Source organism: Mus musculus, chromosome 4 (genome assembly GCF_000001635.26).
Source record: "Mus musculus strain C57BL/6J chromosome 4, GRCm38.p6 C57BL/6J".
NCBI lineage: Eukaryota > Metazoa > Chordata > Mammalia > Rodentia > Muridae > Mus > Mus musculus.
In genome coordinates, this window is record NC_000070.6 from 3765793 (window position 1) to 3787692 (window position 21900).

Sequence of the window (21900 nt, forward strand, 5' to 3'; positions counted from 1 at the left end):
TTATCTTATCTTATCTTATGCTTGCAAGTATACATCTAGTCTTCATCACTGAGGAATACAAGAATAGGAACTGGAGGCAGAAACAGAAGCAGAGGCCATGGAGCAACACTGCTTTCTTATACACACAAGACCATCTGCATAGTTACACTCAAATCAAAATAAAGCAGAATTCAATGATATAAGAAGTTCAGTGTTTGATATCTGATACCAACTCCTACTCTTCTGAACTCTAAAGGACTTAGGCAGCAGAACTTCTTCTGCAGCACACACAGCTAGACTTAAGCCAGCTCTACTCCATAGCTGCTGCTGTCATTGGTTGTTGTCCCATGGTACCACATCTCCAAGATACTGGGGTCTTCACTGCAAGTAGGTTGCACTATACCAATAGCTTCTCCTGGGCTTTCATCAGGGACTCTGACCTTGCCACATAGTGCCAAGCGTCAGTTGCTCTCCATGACTCCTTTAGTCCTGGGAATCCTACTTCCAGAAATCTGGAGGCAGGAGCTGAGGCAGAGCGCATGGAGGGGTGCTGCTTATTGGCTTGCTCCACATGGCTTGCTCAGTCTGTCTCTTATACTCCAGAATTACCTAACCAGAGGTGGCATTGCCCAGAGTGAGAAAGGCCCTCACCACCAACAGTGGGGTGGGCCCTCTTTCATCAATCACTAATTTTAAAAGTGGCCCACAGGCTTGCCTACAGGCCAATCTGATGGGAACACTTCTTCAATTCAGGTTCTTTCTTTCCAAAAGACACTGGCTTGTGTCAAGCTGACCTAAAACTTGGCCAGCACCCATAAATCTCAGACAGAAAATTGGCTGACAGCTCTTCTTTCTTCTCTCTCCTCAGCTTCCTTCTTTCCAAGTTTCACTGTGTAGGCAGGCCAACTGGAGGGGTTTCTCTTCTCTCTCGGCCCCCTCTCATCCTCTTCCTCCCCTCTCTTTTCTTTCCTATTCTTTGATTTTTCAAATATGGTGGTTAAATAGGAGCTTGAAGATGGCTTGGTATGTACATCATTTGCCTCACAAGCAGAAGAATGAGTTCAAATCTCCCAGTCCCATGTAAAGCTGAGGTGGAAGGCAAGGACACCTGAGCTTTCCCTGTGACCTCTACATGTGTTGTATGGCATGTCCATGCCCTGTCCCCATACACATCAGACACATACACAATTGTGGTTAAAATATACATAGCATCAAATGCAGCAGTTTAGTCATATTCAGCACTATCAGCAGCATTAAGTGCATTCACAGTTGGAAAACCAAAAGCACTTCCAGAGCCAGCTTCCCCCATTGCCCTCTCCGTGATCCCTGGCGGTACCCTTCTGTGACCCTCTATTACTCATATTTCTAAGTCTGCACACTGTCTGTATCTCACCACGTTTCATGCCTGATAACTCTTCTCCGTGAGTTCCAACTGGACCTGGAGCAGTGGTCCACAGCACCCTCCTCCTCCTCAGCTCTGCAGCTCACAAATGCTTCCTGAGCTCAGCACATTTCCCAAATTTTCCTTCATGGCAGATGCTGTCCTTTGCCTCATGCCCACATTCTTGCTAACATCTGTCCTCCCACCTGAGCATTTTCCCCTCCTGCCTGCTCCGTGGCTCTCGATAGTCACCTCTGAGCATTTCTTCCATAACATGTACAATATATTTCAATGAGTTCTTGTTTGTGTTCGTATCATCAGTGCATAGAAGAGGTGCTGGGTAAAAACTTGCTGAGTCATTTATTGACCCTTAAATTAGAGCACACCTGTCTTGCTTCACGTAGCTCTGAACTGGTGACTGGAGGAATGTGTGTCGCCTTGAAGGTTGTCTGAGGCTCAGGTGTGAACAAAGCATTTTCATGTTCCTCATCTTCTGTGTGTTTATTTCCCTGCACAAAACTTGCCTAATCAGTCAAACAAAAGCAAGGGAAGAAGGAAATAGAATGTGAGTATCTGGACTGTTAGAGAAAACAAAGAGTGGCTTTGTATCACATTCCTTGTGGCATAAAGAACACCAGGAAGAGTGAAAAACTATAAATGAACTGGTTGAAACTGCAGCAATGGGGGGAGGGATGCACAGTGGTACAGATGGTTTTTCCTCTCTTGGCCTAAGTCAAGGACTTTCTGGGCCTTTCCCTTGGCACTGAGCACACACCTTGATTCTGGAATTAATATGCTGAAGGAACACTTCTCTACAAAATTAAGATTTGTAGGTGGTAGAAATTTCTCCAGCTTCTCCAAGTCTTTTTCATCATTTCCAGGGTCATACCAACTCCTTGTTCCTTTAAGATGATATGTCTACTAGTACACACATGTTTCTTAGCTCAAGTTTTCTCGGTACGTTCCTACTCGGTGTGATCCTTTTGCTGACTGTAGACCCTTTGCTTTATCCTGTGAGCCCTAACACCCTTGAAGGCCTCACCCTCAGTCTGTGCTTGCTGCAGTCATCCTGGGGTCCCTGGATGCTTCCCTCACTGTGACACAGAGCACTGTCTCTAAGCACATCTCCCATTGTTCCCAGCAATCCTCCCCTTCAAATTCAGTCCTGTGTCTTCCTTCCTGTCCTCCAGGACTCTGTCTCAATCCTCACTGAGCCCTGGGCAGTAAGAAATGCTTGTTGGACCTTTGGTCCTGCTGTGTCTCCAAAGTTCTCTTTTGTTTTAGTGTTGCTCCCTCACACATTATCGGTGCCCACAATTCCTCCACCCTCATAGTCCCTTCTTTCTGCAAACACACACCTCTGTCACACCTTCCTGGTAAAAATCTTTCCTGGCCTTGTGCAAAGCCAGATCTTCACCTCTTCCACCATTAACTTTCAGCTAGGCACTGTTATGGCAGTGAGCTTTCTGCATTTCTGATTAAGGACCACGAATCTGTGGGTCCCACTACAAGTTCCAAGCCCATACCTTTTCAGCTCCTGGACAACCGTGTTTCTCTTTCATCTGCACACTGCCCACCCCCTTGGGGCTCTTAGTGGACCTCCTGACTGGGCCTTTCCCTGAAAGCTCTTCCCCCATTCAGCCTCTGTGTCTTAGTCAGGGTTTCTATTCCTGCACAAACGTCATGACCAAGAAGCAGATGGGGAGACAAGGGTTTATTCGGCTTACACTTCCACACTGCTGTTCATCACCAAAGGAAGTCAGGACTGGAACTCAAGCAGGTCAGAAAGCAGAAGCTGATGCAGAGGCCATGGAGGGATGTTCTTTACTGGCTTTTGTCCCCTGGCTTGCTCAGCCTGTTCTCTTATAGAACCCAAGACTACCAGCCCAGAGATGGTCCCACCCACATGGGGCCTTTCCCCCTTGATCACTAATTGAGAAAAAGCCTTACAGCTGGATCTCATGGAGGCATTTCCTCAGCTGAAGCTCCTTTCTATGTGATAACTCCAGCTGTGTCAAGTTGACACAAAACTAGCCAGTACAATATTTCTCTCTTAGTCAGGGTTTTACTGCTGTGAACAGACACCATGACCAAGGCAAGTCTTATAAAAACAACATTTAATTGGGGCTGGCTTACAGGTTCAGAGGTTCAGTCCATTATCATCAAGGTGGGAGCATGGCAGTATCCAGGCAGGCATGGCACAGGCAGAGCTGAGAGTTCTACATCTTCATCCAAAGGCTACTAGTAGAAGACTGACTTCCAGGCAACTGGGGTGAGAGTCTTAAGCCCACACCCACAGTGACACACCTATTCCAACCAGGTCACACCTATTCCATCAAGGCCACACCTCCACAGCGTGCCACTCCCCAGTCCAAGAATATACAAACCATCACACTCTGTCTGCCTGGCTTGATACACTGGGTTAAAAGTGTAACTCATTGAGCCCTCACCTTTCCTGCTGTTTCTAGACATTCACCTCTGGTGTAAGTACAAGTTAAATTCCTATGATTTAAAGCTGAGCAGCGGCCTCAGGAATACAATAGTTCCTTAGGATCACCAATTCTTTCCTAGGCTCTTCCAGGTTCTGGTGGTCCTGGCACTCCCTGATTTGAGGCAGGGTTCTGTAAGACCTGTGTCTTTGCCAAGACTTCTCTGCAGGAGAAGCAAAGGCCCCCTCTGTTGTTTTCATAAACGGCCATCAGACATTGGACACAGGGTCCACTCTGAGCCTAGAATGGCATTTCCTCTCAAGATCTTTAATTTATTAAATCTGAAAAGATTTTCTTTACATCAGTGGTTCTCAGCCTTCCTAATGCTGCTGTGACCCTTTAATACAGTTCTTCATGTTGTGGAGACCCCCCAACCATAAAATTATTTCATTTCTATTTCATAACTGTAGTTTTGCTATTATAAATTATAACATAAATATGTTTCCCAATTGTCTTAGGTGATCCCTGTGAAAGGGTCGTTCCACACATACCCCAGGGGTCATGAGGAACAGGGTGAGAACCACTGGTTTACAGGGTCAACTTTTGCATTCTGAAGTCTTTTGGGGACACTGTAGATGTAGTGAGACTATCCAGCTTTGAGCACTTTGTAGCTCCCGTCTCCAGCTCCAATGGCTCCCTCCAGTCCACTGCTTTCTTGGCTTCTCCACACAGATGTGTGTTCATCACATCATACTCATCATGCCCAGGTGAGCTGCCTTTTCTTCCCGCTCCTGAACCATTCCCATTCAATGGCTGGTCCCCTCACACTGATGGCAACATGGTCCTTAGAGTTGCCAAACCTTGACCCTCTCCTCAGTCCTTCACTCAACAAAGTCCTACACAGGTGACTCACATGGCCACCTCCACCACCTCCTCATGACTTATAGAATAACTGCCTGCCACTCTTTGCTTCTGGTTTCCCTGCTCCTGAGCCCACTGGTCACTGACCAGAGCACTGGGGGATGACAAGAGTTGACTCACCATGCTCAGAGACTGGGGGATGACAAGAGTTGACTCACCATGCTCAGAGACCTCCGGTGCTTTGTGCATTGCTCAGGACAGACTGAGCCCTGATAAAGGCCATTGGTCTGCACTTTAATATATGATGTTTCAGGCGTACGTATGTGTCTGTTATTTGTTGGGAAAACTGTTGCAGAGTCTTCCATACATACGGTATCCCAAGTCTCCTCCTAAGTGCTTGTTTAAACTTATGTACACCTGTAGCTAATAACAAGCTTCAGGTGTCCTTTGGGCTCCCGTGAGCCTGGGAAGGACTGATGGGAAGTTCCTGGGTAATGCTTTTGTGGGCCGTCCTGCCAGAGGCCCACATCTGTTCCTCTCTGAGGCACATCTGCTGGAGGAACTTGACTTTTGTCATACTCATTAAGTCAGGGAAGCCAAGGAGTTGTCTGCCCAATCCCGTTGGTTCAGGCAAATTCTAACTGGCTAGGGGACAAGTTTCTCTCAATGTCACTCCAGCCTCCTTCCACCTCCTGCTTCATAAGGGAAAGCTGGAGTGGTGGAGGGAGACCTTTAAAGGCTTCATCCCTAAACACAGATTATTTTGAAAACTCACTTCAAAGGGGATGAAATATAAATAGAGATGACCCCGACTCTGTTCCTGGAATTTATTAGATCTTGATACAAGCTTCCCTGAAGCTCATCCCAGGGTAAGTGAGTTAGTGATTTTGTGTAGAGCACAGTTTAACCAACTGAAGTGTAGAGAGGCAGCGATCTGTTTCATAGTGTCTGGCTTGGTGTCTGTTTGACAGATTCTTGCTTTCTGTCTCCTCATTAGAAAGTAAACGTGACAGACAGGGCTCCTCTAGGAGACTTCTGCCTTGAGAACAGGATGGGGCTTGAAGGCAGGGACAACCATGTCAGTGCATAGATGGATGGGTGGGTGGATGAATAGATGCCGTTCTCTCAAACAAGGAAGACTCCCGCCTCTCAAAGACCTTGACCTTCAGGCCTTTGACACTCTAAGACCAAGCTACTATAGTTCAATTGGTTTCAGTCCCAGCAATAACAACAGTACTAACAACAACAGCATGCTGAGGCTGAGTGTACGTAGGACGTTTTAGAGAAGGTATGGTGCTTTTTTTTTCTGTTTTCTATTAAAAGTCTATAAATGCATGTGTACTTATCACAATGTAATCTTTTCCTGACCACTTCCTTTGCATTTGCCTAGAAAGAGTGCTTGGGCCATGCTCAGTTCTTCACTGGTCAGCAGCAGCACAGAACACAGCTGTTGCACAAGGCTCTGCTGGGCTGGGCTCCTTACAATGGAGGGCAGCTGTCTTAGTTCTTGTCAAAGTCATAGTTCATTCCACTGAGCGTTTTCAGCCTTGAGCTGAGGGAATTGTTACTTGCATGGAGGCATCAGGAGTCCCCTGAAGGGTCAGTCCACAGTGCACAGTGGAGTTGTTGGAAAACTGCTTTCTCAGTGGTCTCTGCTCACTAGAGACCAGGATTCGGGCATTTCCACCACTGCTGTGGCAGTGAAAAGATTTCTAGTATGTCTGCCACTTTCTGCTCTATCCTGGGTGTACCAAAGTGATAAGTCATTTCCACGAATCAATGGTAGCCAACCTGCATGGCCAGTGTGCCTGAGGTCAGGCTGTGCCCACCTGGCCTCCCACCTGGCCTCTCCAGGACCACATCTACTGTTTATAATTTCACTGCTGTGTGTACAGATGTTAGTCATTTTCATATCAATAAAGTGCAGGGCTGAGGGTTTAAGCTTAGTATGTCAGGGCTCTGGGCTCAGCATGCAGCAACACACACACACACACACATTCAAAGGTTCAGTGATGGTAATACAATCACTATAATAATTATTCAGGCTGGAAAAGTAGCTCAATGGTTAAGAACACTTGTTGCTTTTGCAGAGGACCCAGGTTTGGCTCTGAATCTGCGTGGTAGCTCGGCTATCCATAACTCCAGTTCCAGAGACTCTGAGCCCGTCTTCTGACTTCTCTGTGCAAAAGTGATACGTATACTCAAACATACAGGCAAAGCAGTTATCACATAAAATAAATAAACCTGAAAATTTTAAAGTAATAATTATTGTTCACTCCCATCTGCCATGAAACTAAGGTTATCAGTCATGTAGCAAGCACTTTTATCCCCTGAGCCATCCTGCTGACCCAGTTGCAGTTTTGAGACCGGACTGAATGAACAGTAAGAGATTCTCTTGGACAATTTCTTCTAGGTCCCGCCCTGCCGTTCAGGACTTCCACATGGCCTGTCACTCTCTACTTATGTCTGGTATTAAGCACTTCCACACTGCTGAGCCACCAAGTCTTTCATTTGACACCTATTTCTAACTCTCCATATCCCTTATATGCCCAGTCCGCTAACCAGCATTCTGCTCTATGTAGGTCTGAATTTGACCATTTAAAGCTCCTAACTTGTTTCATTTAGATTCATCTCTATAGGATTCATGTGTGTTTTAACATGTATCAGATTTCCTTCCTTTTGTTAACTGGATAACAGTCCATGATATGAAAATACTGCACTTTGTTTACCTGTTCAACCACCGGTGGATATTTGGGTTAATCTATTATTCACTACTGTGAATAATGCTTCTCTGAACATAGGTGTGTGTTGTGGGTTGCCTTGGTGCTGTTTGTATTTTGATGTTAATTCTGCTTCCTTAAGAAGGGCTGCCATATCCAGGGATCCATCCCATAATTAGCCTCCAAACGATGACACCATGGCATACACTAGCAAGCCTTTGTTGCAAGGACCGTGATATAGCTGTCCCTTGTGAGACTAGGCCAGGGCCTAGCAAACACAGAAGTGGATGCTCACAGTCAACTATTGGATGGATCACAGGGCCCCCAATGGAGGAGCTAAAGAAAGTATCCAAGGAGCTAAAGAGATCTGCAACCCTATCGGTGGAACAACATTATGAACTAACCAGTACCCCAGAGCTCTTGACTCTAGCTGCATATGTATCAAAAGATGGCCTAGTCGGCCATCAATGGAAAGAGAGGCCCATTGGACTTGCAAACTTTATATGCCCCAGTACAGGGGAACGCCAGGGCCAAAAAATGGGGAAGGGGGGGGGGGACTTTTGGGATAGCATTGGAAATGTAATTGAGGAAAATACATAAAAAAAAAAAAAAAAGAAGGGCTGCCCCTGCCGGGCAGTGGTGACACACTCTTTTAATCCCAGCACTTGGGAGGCAGAGGCAGGCAGATTTCTGAGTTTGAGGCCAGCCTGGTCTACAGAGTGAGTTCCAGGACAGCCAGGGCTACACAGAGAAACCCTGTATCAAAAAACAAAAAGAAGAAGAAGAATAAGAAGAAGGAGAAGGAGGGAGAGGGGGAGGGGGAGGGAGAGGGGAAAAGGGAGGAGGAGGAGGAGGAGGAGGAGGAGGAGGAGGAGGAGAAGGAGGAGAAGGAGAAGGAGGGCTGCCCTTGATGAGAAGTAGATTACACACTCAGGTGACCTCACTAAACCTTCTCCTCATTCTGACTTTGCAAATAAAGGCTAGAGCAGATGACTGGACAATGGAAGGGAAAGGTGGGACTGGAGGTCTCAGGGAGGGCGGGGGAGGTGGGGAGGGAGAAAGAGGGAGGGAGAGGTATAATGATAGATCTGCCCAATGTAGGCATATAGCTTATAAATATAATAACTGGTATATTTTTATATGGGCTTAATGGTGTAAAAAAAAATTACCGCAACAGATGTACAAGTATATCTCAAGACCTTACAATGGTTTCTTGTGTGTGTGTGTTCATGTAAGTTCAAGTGCACATGTACAAGTATGTGTCTGTGTGTGTGAAGGGCCAGAGATAGACATCATATGTCATTCCTTGGGAGCAGTTTGGCTCCCTTTGAGGCTGGGTCTCTCAGTGACTAGGCTGTCCAGGGATCATGCTGTTTCTGCCTAGTCAGCACTAGGATTTAAAGCACATATTGCCATATCTGGCTTTTTTTAATGTAGGTTCTGGGAGCCAAAGATCTTCCTTCCTTCCTTTCTGTCTGTCTGTCTGTCTGTCTCTTTTTAAGAAAGAGAATTTCTGAAACATGTAGCGATTCTATTTTCAATAATAACAGCCCACCATGCTGTTTTGCACAGCATCTGCTCTGAGCCCTAGCCCCTCACTAGTCCAACTTGCTCTTTTCTAGTGTGTTCACACAATTCTCAGCAGAGTGAAGTAGTCAAATGTGGGCTATTGTGCAAGAGAAAGTCTAAGAAAAATAACGGACAATTCCCCTCTACCGGCTAATGAGAGTGATTCCTTTTCATGGGAACATACTAATTTAAATGCAACCAGTCCCTTGGTGGAGCCACCTGTGGAAAGCTGTGTCCCTGAGGAATCCTTGTCTGTTGTTGGCTGCTTATATTCTGATCCGTCACAGATGTGGCTTTCTTTGTGTGTGTGTGTGTTCCTCTCTCCTCCCTCATCCTCAGCAGTGAGGACAGGCTGACAGACTTCCGGTTTTGTCTTGGCTGGATTTTGAATGACCTCATCACCTTCTTTCTCCTTCCCTTCTTTATTTGGTGAACGCTTTGCTTTGAAAGTCAGAAGCCAGTGTGCATAAGGAGGATCCCACTAGATATGGCTTCGAATCCTTGTCTTCCTTGGAGCAGACCCTCTCTGGATCCTGGATCCTCTTCTCTGTTATGAGTGGCACCTGTTGCACAGGCTAGTTTTGGCTGTTTTAAAAGTCTAGCAGGGTCAGGGTGAGGAGAAGCTAAGATGGCAGCTGTTATCATTAACATCAAAGCATAGATCATCATGTCTAGCTGTGTTTTCTTGGGGAAATATTCATATTATAACTAAGTAAAATTGAGTTTCAAGAGACTCAGCAGCAAGGAGTGGGCTTTTTGATCCATGCTTCCTCCATGCACATTATAGATTGCAATGTAGAGACCCAGTATGGAGAATCAGTGGCCATTACTGCTATTGTTTCTGTGGCAATTGAGAGCCATGAGACAAATGCTGCCCTGTTGGAGACACAGAGAAACGTGGATCCTGGTTTTGCTTGGTTTGCAAACTCTGTTTTCTGCTCTTATCATGACACCTTCTCCCCGTTAGGAAGGACTTCTGAGATTGTGATGTGCAGCACTTATTGCTCATATTTCCCTTCCACTTTACTAGAGTCATCCTTACTCCACGGGCTCTTGGGACATTGGGGTAGAACTAACCCTCTGAACCCTTTGCTCAGCCATAGGAGGTGAGCAGCACTCTAGAGTGTGGGGTGAGCTTGCCCCACAAGCAGGTAAGGCAGCAGGGTGGCAGGTCCCTTCTTCCTGCCCTTTGGTGGCTCCTTCTTTAGTGTCTCTCTTGCTTGTCTGAACGACTGTTATTCCCACAGCCCATTCCAAGGCAGGCTGCTGCGTTTCAGTTCCGGCTTCTCATTCAGGCTGAAACTTACTGGGATAGAGTTTAGCTTTGCTTGAGAGATCACATACAGCTTTCCTGAGTTCCTTTCTCCCTGAGTCAGCTGACTCTGGTGTGGGTGTTTCTTATTAAAAACAGAAACAAAACCTTTCTCCTGCTATCTGCTAATGTGCCCAAAAGCTGTAGTAATTAGTGGACATAAACACTGGAGCAATAGTTGTGGAGCCCAAGTCACTGTGAGACACTTCATTAGCTGTCCAAAGCATCAGGAAGTTGGGTGGTGACATCTGAGTCAGTGTCCATGAACAGATGAGCACCACAGTGAGGAGCTGCCTGGATTCCAAGCATTGTTGTGGGAACTAGCTGAAAGCTACACTCTGTGGGGTGCTGGAATGGACCAGTTCTACACAGGGAGGCAGACGACTGACTTGGGAGCAGTTTTCACTAGTAAGTCAGCCACCCGCAAGGAGAATTATTTGAGTTCTGCCTGGGTTGCAGACATAATTGATATTTCCAGCTAGAGTTAAATCCCCAATAAGGAAGGCTTGTTGTGTGTCACTGTGGGCCTTCGATGTTCTCTACACAGATGTAACTGCTGTGAGCCACCAGCACGGCACTAAATATGTGCAATGGTGACTCAAAGTTCAAGTTCATTAGTGGAGAGGGACCAGAATTGCCTTCCTCAGAGCTATTCTGGCACAGTGAGGCCTGATAAGGCAGATCACACTGTGCACCCCTTGTTTGTGGAACAAGAAGACAGACTTTCTATGTAAGCATTGTTAGTGGGTGGGAAATTCATGTGAGCATGCCCAAGCAAGATTCTTCTAATATCTTTAGTCTGATTTAACACCCCTGATGTTGTATCCTGGGAGAAAATTATGTGCAAAGTAATAAGACCCTGCAGTTTATATTCTATCGCCACCCAGCCCACCACAAGTGTTCATGTACATCTAAGGCTGTTGTGCTGTGAGAATCACTTTGCGTGAAAAACCACCCATGGTTACCAAATTCCAATGCTGTGCCAGCCATTGACTGCATACACAACCGTCGTCTCAGATTATAGTACCTAGTGATGATGTCACCACCTTAGGCTATGTAAGTACAGCACACAGTGCTTGAACAATAGCAAGATCACTTAATGATTGATATCTAAGGATGGGTCCCTACTAAGGCATGACAACAGGCTAGCAGTCCACAGTAGCCTCTGGGATGCTGACTACAGTCTAAGGTCCAGCCCTGATCCAGCACACCCTATACACACACACACACACACACACACACAGCCTACACGAGTAAGAAGCAATATTCGGTTTCTGCATGCTGCAGCTCCTGACATGACTTCTGTTAGAAGCTGATACTTCTCATCTCTGACTTGTGTGCTTGGCCAAACCTGTGGCTCTGGGCTTGTGGGAGGGCAGGCTCTTCCGCTGACTGGTTATTGAAAATAATCAGCCAGTTGGCTGTTACTTGAGGAAAGTCTGGCTGACTGGTGAGTGAGTAAGAGCATCCCGGAAGCCTCTCTTCTTTCCCAAGGTGCATCAGAGAGGCTACATCTCAGGACTCATTTCCTGACACTGCAGGGCTGTTTGTCAACTAACAAGACAAGGCAGCCCTTCACCCCAGGTAGCATCATAATCTTCTGTGGCTAGGTTGCTAGGCTGATGTGGACCCCGTGGCTCACAGACCTCCACCTTGCCTGGTAGCTCTGCCTGTCCTCCCAGGAGAGCAGCACACTCAGCAAGGGTGTGTTTCACAGCATTTGCTTCAGTCAGAAACATTTTCAAGGCACCATTCTGGACAGAGCTTGGTCACGGGCTGTGGTTGTCATGTACCTCCATGGGCTTCCTTCACACTGCTGTTTTCTGAGGCCTTTATCTTCTCTAAGCTTCATTTGCATGTGTTCCATGGGAGTAAAACCTGCCTAGTGGTTGTTATTAGGGTCAAACATGAATTAAGTATAAAATCTGTAAAACACAGTAAATGCTGAACTAGTAGTGGTTACTATCTCTCTCACTACCTAACAGTCGCCATCATAATCAATACCCACCACCAGTACCACTATTACCACCACCATCACCATCGTTTAGAAGCTGAGCTCGGAAAAGCACTCTACCTGGAATAGAAAGCCAAAGTACACAAGGCTTGTTCAATACTGTTACTGCTTCAGAGAATCGCCTCCAAACGCTTTCAACAGGTGCCTAGCTTGAGTAGGTGTGTGTGGAGCCCTCCTAGCAAGTTCTTGGAATGTTCTTCAATGAGCTGACCCTGGGAATCCATGGCAGAGCATGAGCCCTTGCTGTCTGTGATGCTTGTATCTGTGTTTCCCACACAGGTTTCTAGTTAACTGAGTTTAGGCCTAAGTTGGGATTATTTCCAGCCTCAGCTTCTTTGCATGCCGTGCCCAGGGTCTATATAATTATTAGACTGTTAGCTAGGTGTGACCAGCATTTCAAAAAGGCAATAACTAAGGAGGACTGGAAACGGGCTCAGAGACCATCAGTAATGACCACACAGTTGTTTGTATCCCGCTGGGGCTCTAGAACCTGCCTCTGGCTCATTTCAGCAAGGGATCTCTCTGTCTCCTTAAGCCAAACATTCCATCCAGTTGTGTAACAACTGCTTGGCCCATTCTTCTGCTTAGTCCCAGCACGCTCTGCACTCTTCCACTTTCTTTGGCTTTAGTAAGTTTGCCTAAGGTTGGTGTGTCAGCGCAGTAAGAATAACTGAGGCATGATATATAAAATAAATAAATAAATCTTAAAACAAAAACAAAACCTTAGCTCATTTTACTGAGGGAGATTAGTAACAGCAGCAAAGTTGCACTAGATAAAAGTGAAATAGAAAAGATATACAGTGCGGCCTTTGTCTTAGAGGTGTTTATTATCTGGTTGCCGTGACAACAGTAAGCACCTGAACAGAATAAAAACAAAGGTAAAGCTACAACCCTTAGCTGCCAGTAGTGTTTGTGCAAAACAACACTGTAGAACAGGAGAAAGGTTCAGGGTGGGACTTGGTTGACTCTGGAAGGGGACCCAGGATGAGGCCTGGAAGGAAAGGAAGTGCTAAAGAGCTGCTCCTTTGCTGAGCAGTAGAGGGCAAGGGACTTGAGTGGGCTTCACAGCATGATGTAATGAGGCTGCTGCTCACAGTGATGGAGGAGTCTGGTCCTTCCAGATGAGCTGCTGCAGTTTAAGGCAGAATCTGGGGGGCAATGGACTCTATTAGAAGTAATCCTAATTGGAAGTGACTTCTAACTCTCTTAAACACACACACACAAACATACAGACAAGCACACACAAACACACACACACACACCATAAGCCTGCACACAAGCAAACACACGTAAACACACACACAAGCACACACAAACACACATCACAAACATGCACACAAACAAGCAAACACAAACACACACCACAAACATGCACACACACAAGCACACACAAACACGCACCACAAACATGCACATAAACAAACACAAATAAACACATACAAGCACACATGCACACACACCTTCATTCCTTATCCTTGACTGTAATTTGGTGGAACAATCCTCTAATTTATTTTAGAGCTCTGCCACACTTCCTGCCAGCACTAAGTGGCACCTTCTTCTCTCGAGGTCATTGTCTATTGGAATCCTTCATTCTGCCTCATGCCCTTGCTTTGTTGTCAGAGTATATTCAGTTCATCTTGAGGGACTGTGCTCAGAGGCTCTGGAGAGCTGGACCTACAGCTCTTCCTTAGCAAGATCTTGATAGAGTGAGTCTTACTAACAAGCACAGCCCTCATGTCCTGGTGCCTTATAATGAACTTGTATTATTAAAAATTCAATTTCTTCACTTCTTTTGTCTTAGTTCTGGTTTCTACCACAAATCATCATGGACTGCATGGCTCACACAACAGGCATTTACTTCTCAGAGTTCTAGGGATGTCCGGGAGGAAGTGCCAGCACATTCAGTTCCTGGCTCAGGCATGCACACATGCATGCACACATGCATGCACACACACACATTCTCCCTTAACAGCTATGGCTACCCAAGGTGGAAGGGACCAGGAAGCTCTCTGTGGTCTCTTGTGTAAGGACACCAAGTCTTCCATGATGCCCTGACTTATTACTTTACAACTGCCAACACATAAGGATCATATTGAGGGTCAGGGTATCAATATATGAATTTGGGGGCTACAACATCCAGAGAATAGCATATATTTCCTCACTTAAGAATCTAAGATTATGCCGGGCAGTGGTGGCGCATGCCTTTAATCTCAGCACTTGGGAGGCAGAGGCAGGTGGATGTCTGAGTTCAAGGCTAGCCTGGTCTACAAAGTGAGTTCCAGGACAGCCAGGGCTATACAGAGAAACCCTGTCTCGAAAAACTGAAAGAAAGGAAAAAAAAAAAAAAAAAAAAAAAAAAAAAAAAAAAAAACCAAACCAAAACCCATTACCATGGGGCTAAAAAGATAGCTCAGTAGTTAAGACCACAAACTGCTGTTAGAGAGGGCCCAAGTTCAGTTCCCCGTTCTCATGTTGGGCTGCTCTCAACTGCCTGCAACTCCAGCTCCAGGGGATCTGATGCCCCCTTCTGGCTTCTATGAGCAACTACATGCAATGTTTACACTGTCACACAAAAGATGCACAAACACACACATACACATATGAACACACACAGAGACATACAGATAATAAAACCTTCTTTGAAGTTATCATCATTGTAGATGTTAGGGACAGATTTTAGAAAGGATTCTAAGGGTGACTTTAGCACTATCTTAAAAATGTGAACAACAGGAATAATAATACACATGAAAGAATCTCAAAAGCTCAAGTTCTGTGTTTGTGTTTGTTTTGTTTTTCTTGATGGCCAACCATGACAGCCTATCTAGAATACAAGCCTGAGCCCCTTCTATTTGCAGATTGCAGAAGGCATGGCGTACATCGAGCGGAAGAACTACATCCACCGTGATCTGCGAGCTGCTAACGTCCTGGTCTCTGAGTCACTCATGTGCAAGATTGCAGACTTTGGCCTCGCGAGAGTCATCGAAGATAACGAGTACACAGCAAGGGAAGGTATGTGTGCTGGGCCACAGAGGCCATCTCACTGCAGGCTTGTGCTCTGCTTTCCACACTTTGACCCCCGTGCCTGATGCCCTCCTGTTTCTCCACCCCCAATTCCACCAAGTGTTCTCTCTGTTCCCACAGTCCTCACGTCTACCTTCAAGACAGGGGGTTGCTGTGTAACAAGATTCATAAACAGTAGCAACTATTTTCTTCTTCGCTGTTTCTTAGATAAGGGGTTGTTTTACTCTTTGGTACTGGGGATCAATGGACTAGGGCCTCGTGCTTGCAAGGGAAGAGCTCAACCACTGAGTGGTAGCACGGTCTTGCTGTGTAACCCAGGCTGGCCTCAAACTCTAAATCCTGCTGCCTTAGCTTCCCAAGTGCTGGGATTACACAGGTGTGTACATCCAGCCTCGTATTTCAATTCGTCAAACTAAAACAAAACTGAATTGGCAAAATTAAGATTCTTTTTTTTTTTTTTAGCCTGTCAGGTAGATTTTTTCTCTCAATAATAAAGTATGTGTGCTTCCCTGAACTGCAGAGACGTTTGTTACACTCATTCAATGCTGCAGACCACTGATGACAGACCTCAGCTGTTCTGCAGCTCTAGAGATCACTCTGTAAGGGGCTGAGTCTGGATCCGCACCAGAGAATCCGGCTTCTAAGTACATGAGCAAGAACCGAGTCCACTGGTTTGTTGATACCAGCAAGCAGTGAGTCTTTGAAAAATACCAGAAAGGTACAAAGATCATAAGGAACATGTTAGGATTGAACCAAATAGAAAGTGGTAACATGGAGATGCTCTCAGTCTCTGCATCTCTGTCCTCCCATCATGCAGCACTGCTCCAGACTGTCTGGCAATAGTCCAGGAATCAGTGATACGCTCCAGCACACAACAGGTGTACACAACTGTCTTTATTGCTCTTGTAGGGACTTCCAGTTTTAGTAAGGCACTTCAAAAGAAAACTCATGCAAAGACATAGTAAAGGTAATGTCTTCAAGCAATGGCTATGAACCCTTAGCAGTTCCATGAATGATCAAGTTACAGTCTGTGCCAAGTCTTGCTTTCCTTTAAGGAAATTATATATAATTCTGGCTGTGGATATAGTTCAGTGGTCAAATGTGTACTTAGCATTCATCCCCAGCACTAGAAGTTAAGTAGGCAAATTTAAATGAAATATAAGATGTATCCATGGAAACTTAGAATGGGCCCATTAAGGAAAAACCTGAACTGTTTTATAGAGGTTTGGTTTGACATTTTCATAGGTTTGTTTGGTTTGGGTTTTTGAGATGTGATCCTGCATTGCTTTCCAGGTTAGCTTTAAATTCCTTTTTTTTTTTTTTTTTTTTTTTTTTTTTTTGGTGTTTTGAGACAGGGTTTCTCTGTATAGCCCTGGCTTTCCTGGAACTCATTTTGTAGACCAGGCTGGCTTCGAACTTAGAAATCTGCCTGCCTCTGCCTCCCGAGTGCTGACTGCTGAGATTAAAGGTGTGTGCCACCATGCCCAGCTCTAACTTTAAATTTCTTGTACCAAGAGATGCTCCATCCCTCCGCTGAGAATACAGGTGCATGTCAGCATGCTAAACTCTAGATAAAAATTTCAACACATTTGAAAGGCCAACAATATAAGAAAATTGTATTTGCACTGTACACCATGCCCTTTTGTGTTTAAAGTTGAACTGGCTACAGTGCCCCATAGAGGTTCCAGAAGAAACTGCTTCTAAGGAGGGGAGGACCCAAAAGGGATATGCAAGAAAGGGAGGTGAACAAATTTGACACCACATCCATTTTGATTGTATCTTTTCTATTCCAAGTAAATTACTTAAATTTCAAAAAAAAAAGTCAAAGAAGAAAATTACTCATAACCCATCATTAGCTTGAACTCTGAGTAGGAGCCCACATCTTCCTCCTCAGGTGCGAAGTTCCCTATCAAGTGGACAGCTCCAGAGGCCATCAACTTCGGCTGCTTCACTATCAAATCTGACGTGTGGTCCTTCGGAATTCTCCTGTATGAGATTGTCACCTATGGGAAGATTCCCTACCCAGGTATCATTTCCCTACACCCCACTCCATTGTGAGGGGAGAACAAGCACCCCAGAGACAATAGCTCTGTCTACCCAGATCTGTTCTTCTGACAGAACTTAGGTCCTTACCCTTTATGCAAATCTTACTGAACGATGCTTAGATGTTTCTACCTCACTCTTCCTTCAGTGAGTTCACCACTTACTACATTGTGCACCTGGCGCTGCTCCTGGTGTTTCAGTGAGGCAGATTAGACACTAGTGCCCCTCTGCCAAAGCAGGGTTCCAGATGGGGCAGACCATGTCCAAGGAAGGAGGGTCTTCAATGTCTTCTGCTAGTTGTGAGAACTGTGGTAGTGGCTCTTACCCTCTTCAGGGGGTAGTTGCTACTGTTCAGCACTGAAGGACTCTTCTGATCTTAAAGGTAAATCTTTAGTGGCTTGAGAGATAAGTCATCAGTTGAGAGCACTGGCTATTCATGCAGAGAACCTAGGTTCTAGTCCCAGAGCCTGCATGGCCCCTCACAGCCATCTACCAACTCCAATCTCAGGGGATCCAACACCCCCTTCTGGCCTCTGCAGGCATTGCTGGTACATAATGCACAGACATACATGTAGGAAAAACACCCATGCACATAAAATTTAAATTAAGAGGAGAAAATTGCAGTTAAATCATTAAAGTTACTAATTGCCCTATTCATTTAGAAATACCTGGGCGCATGGTCCATACCCAAGGCCAGAAGGAGGGAGGTTCTCCACCCTTCCCTTCATGGGAGAAACTGATGCTTAACAGATGATTTCCGCTTGTGGTGGGGTAAGAGATGCTGGAGAAAGCATGTGGATGGCTATGGGCTACCAGGAATTCTTGCAAAGAAGGGATCTACTGTCTTTACCCAAGGGCTATTAATGTCTGAGACTCAAAGGCATGAGGGAAGGAGGCTTGGAAGTTGAGAGTTGAGCATCCCACAGTGGCAACAGCTAGCTTTGGACTTGGGCCACAGGAAGGAGGCCAGTGTGATTTGGACCTTACTTGATACCTGATGAATGAATAATGGACAAATGAATGAGTAACTCAGGAAGGCTAAATAACCTTAAGACAGTCTCCATACTGTGGATGAGATACTAGGAGGTCAGAATATCAGAGGAAGCAACGGACCCAGGGCCAGAGAGTGTCACAGGCCATGGGCCTGGGTTCAACAGAGTACTGATGACTGTAGGAGAGCCTCCTGTCACACTCAGCTTGTCAAGATGGGGAGATGGTGGTGAAGTTAGTGATTTAACACCGCTATAAACTAGGAAAACTATTTCTACTTATCCACAGTATCTAAACTGACAGACATCATTCTGTACGTAAGCCTATATCTATCTAACCCTACAAATATATATCTATCTACCTGTACAAATAAAAGATTACATATTCATATATATATATATATATATGATACCTGACATAATAATATAATATTACATATAATGTGTGCATTATGTGTAATATGTTGTTACGTGTGATATTCCAGCCAAGACCTCTGAGGCTTGGAGAAAATGACAGGGCCCAAACCAGTGGCAAAGGTGCTTCTAAACTATGGCCGAGCACCTCCTAAGACCTTCTGCTTGCCTATCGCTTTTGGTGTTCCAGATTTGGAAGGATTCTGTGTGACTGAGTGAGTGAGTGAATGAGATCACAACTCTGTGTGTGTGTGTAGAGTCCACAGCATTCTGACCAGAACTACTCTTAGCTCCTTAGAGGACATGATTCATAGACACAAAGAAACAGGCAACATTGATGACTGAGAAATCTCCACCCTTTTGCAAAGCTGCTATGTAGAGAAAGCCCTTGTGATTGGGTTGTCTGTGACCTTCACTACCCAGAAAAGTGTGTGTGTGTGAAGATCTTTTTTAAAAGGTGTTTTAATCGACTATGTGACTATTTACAGAATAAAAAGGGAAGAAGAGGAGAAATAAGAAAGCCATGAATAAAAAGAACATAATTATGTGGCAGGGGGCTGAAAATGTAATTTACCAAAATGCTATTATATTTAGGCAAAGAGATAATAGAGTAGATTAGTATTTCTTCTTGGCAAATTTCTGAAGTTTCCTTTCTTCTTTTCTTTCTTTCTTTCTTTCTTTCTTTCTTTCTTTCTTTCTTTCTTTCTTTGAAGTTTTTGTATTCTTTAAAACTACTTGTTATTAAATAGTTTTATTCTTGTCAAAAATAATATATGCACATTAGAAGCTGGAGAGATAGTTTAGCAGTTCAGAGCACTGGCTGTTCTTCTGCAGGCCCCAGGATCAGTTCCCAGCATCCACCCGGTGGCTCACAATTGTCTGTAACTCCAGTTCCAGGGGATCCAGTGCTCACTTCTGACCTCACAGTCACTGCACACACATGGTATACAGACATACATGCAGGCAAAACACCCATATACATACACTTTAAAAATAAAGGGGGAAATGTGCAATAAAAGGTCAAACTTTCTAATAAAAGATTCCCATTCTTCCCGACCCATAGATGGTTTTCAAAGAAATTGCTCTCAGAGTCTGGCTACTTAATGATTTGCAGCTCGCAGTTCTAAACATGTTTTTAACTTTCAGTAGTGTGGGAGCTGTCCATCATGCTTATCATTAAATAAAATGCTCACATGGTCCCAAAATCAAGAAATAGATAGCTATAGAGTGAAGCATGTCTCCCCTCTACCCTGAGCACACAATTCCCAGCCCACGGACAACCTTTTGTACCAGTTTTGAAGCCAGAGACCCACAGAAAAGAATTAACCGCTTTCTGTTCTCTGCTCAGCATGGGTCCCTTGTCATAACATCCTCCAGACCATCCACAGTGTGACATGTGCCATGGTGTCTGGCTCTTGTTCCTGCTGTCCAGCATTCCTTCCCCACAGTCTTGCTGGAGCGTTCTCTATTCAGCTCACTCTGGCTCCTCTCTGTTGGTAGAGCAGAAGGCTGGGCCTCCATACAGGAAGTAAGTGTGTTGCTTTTGACTTCAGGAGCTTGCTGCTGTCAGGTGGAGAACTACAAGGTGAGAAGCAGAGAGGCAAGCAGGCTCATGCAGAATGAACTAGGTCGTGGGGATGACACACTCCCTAACATCTCTCTCCTAAGAGATTTTATGTGGGCCCTCAAGAGCAGGCACTGGCTCCTGTGAGAAAGGCTTCCATCTTCCTTAATGACCTAGCAGCCTTCTTTTACAGAGGCCACCTCACAAAACTTTCAGAAAAAACATCCAATCTTCAGCATCAGTTTGGGGAGGGCACACCATACTCAGGTCATTCGCTGTGTTTGCAGCAGTAACACAGCACAGCCAGGCTTGTTCCAGGACTGTGCTTCTGTAGCCTCATTATGGTTGTATGTGTATGGTTTTTACAAAGAGAAGAGAGGGTCTCAGCGCAGGGTCCTTCACTTTGCTTTACTCTTATAAAGAGAAATTAGGCTGAAAATGAACAAGTTCTGACACATCATGTCTTCTCTGGCTTTTTCCAACCATGTGTGAATTCAAAGTTAAAAATTCATCCTTCTATGACTATCTGTCTTGATCTTAACTGATGCTTAGAGAAGACAGTTCACCTTCTTATAAGGTGTATTTTTGCTTCTTCTCCACTCCAGTACCCCCTTACCCAGAATAACTGTACACAGTAATGTTCTATGGTCCTGCTGGGTCCCCTCCCCTGTCAGCCACCCCCAGTTTTTTTCTTATCTCTGTACCACATCTTCCTCTTTCTCATGCTTTTTGACCAGTTTGTAGTTTCTGGCACTTCCTAGCCTCTGGATATCACCTTCTCCATCCCCAAGTCAGAGGATCTTTCTGACTGGGCTATGTGTCACTTGAGGACAGCTCTCCATGTTAACCATCTCACTGGGTCCCTCAGAACTCCAGGCTGTCTCATGACTCACAGTGATTAGTAGTAAGCACTGTGGAAAGATTGAAGGATGCAACAGGAAGGAGCTGAAGGCCTCCAGCTAATGGACATTTGCATACTTTAGCCTAGCCATAGACTAAGTAGAAACCCTGAGTGAGTTTAGGGTAAGTAGAAGTATATCTCCCATCTCCTTTCTTCTATAAGGCTTGTCATATCATGGCTTGCTTTATGTGTTGGTTCACTCAAAAATAAAAAGATGTGTTTAGATTCTTTCTTCTTTCTTCTCTTACCAAAGCAGTTTTCCCAGGCAGGTTAGACATTCCTGTCCTTAGTCTGCATCACTGAGTGTGTTCTTCAGAGTTAAGAGAATATACAAAGAGCTCCTACAAAGTTTATCTTCTATGGGCATCTGATCTCCTATGTAGCCAAGGATTCCTCAGGAAGGAAGTAAAGAGATTCCTAACCAAGCTTGCATACGCATGTCTGGTTACACCCTCCTGTGCATTAAGTTCCACCAGCACCCCAGAACTTCAAGGAGACGTAAAACCAGACATTTCCTCAGCAATGTATCTAGGAGTCAGAGTTACATAATTTTATGGACACCAAAGTTCCAACTAAAGAAGGTGATGTCGATCTACTCGTTGGCTGGGCAGTGAGAATCAAGTGAAATCTTCTAGTCAGAGGATTTCAGTAGACAGATTTGAAAGTCGTATTTCATAAGTATGTTTAGGAAAGTGAATTCACC

The 21900-nt window shown here is 45.0% G+C and overlaps 1 protein-coding gene across 3 annotated transcripts in view; it reads left to right on the forward strand.

Moving 5' to 3' along the window:
* Lyn (LYN proto-oncogene, Src family tyrosine kinase) overlaps window positions 1-21900 on the forward strand; it is a 113545-nt gene that overhangs the window by 87725 nt on the left and 3920 nt on the right. For all 3 annotated transcript variants that reach the window (XM_030253285.1, NM_001111096.1, NM_010747.2), the window contains 2 exons: window positions 15121-15274; window positions 17181-17312. In XM_030253285.1, coding sequence (XP_030109145.1) covers window positions 15121-15274; window positions 17181-17312 — 286 coding nt within the window. The remainder of the gene's footprint in view (window positions 1-15120; window positions 15275-17180; window positions 17313-21900) is intronic.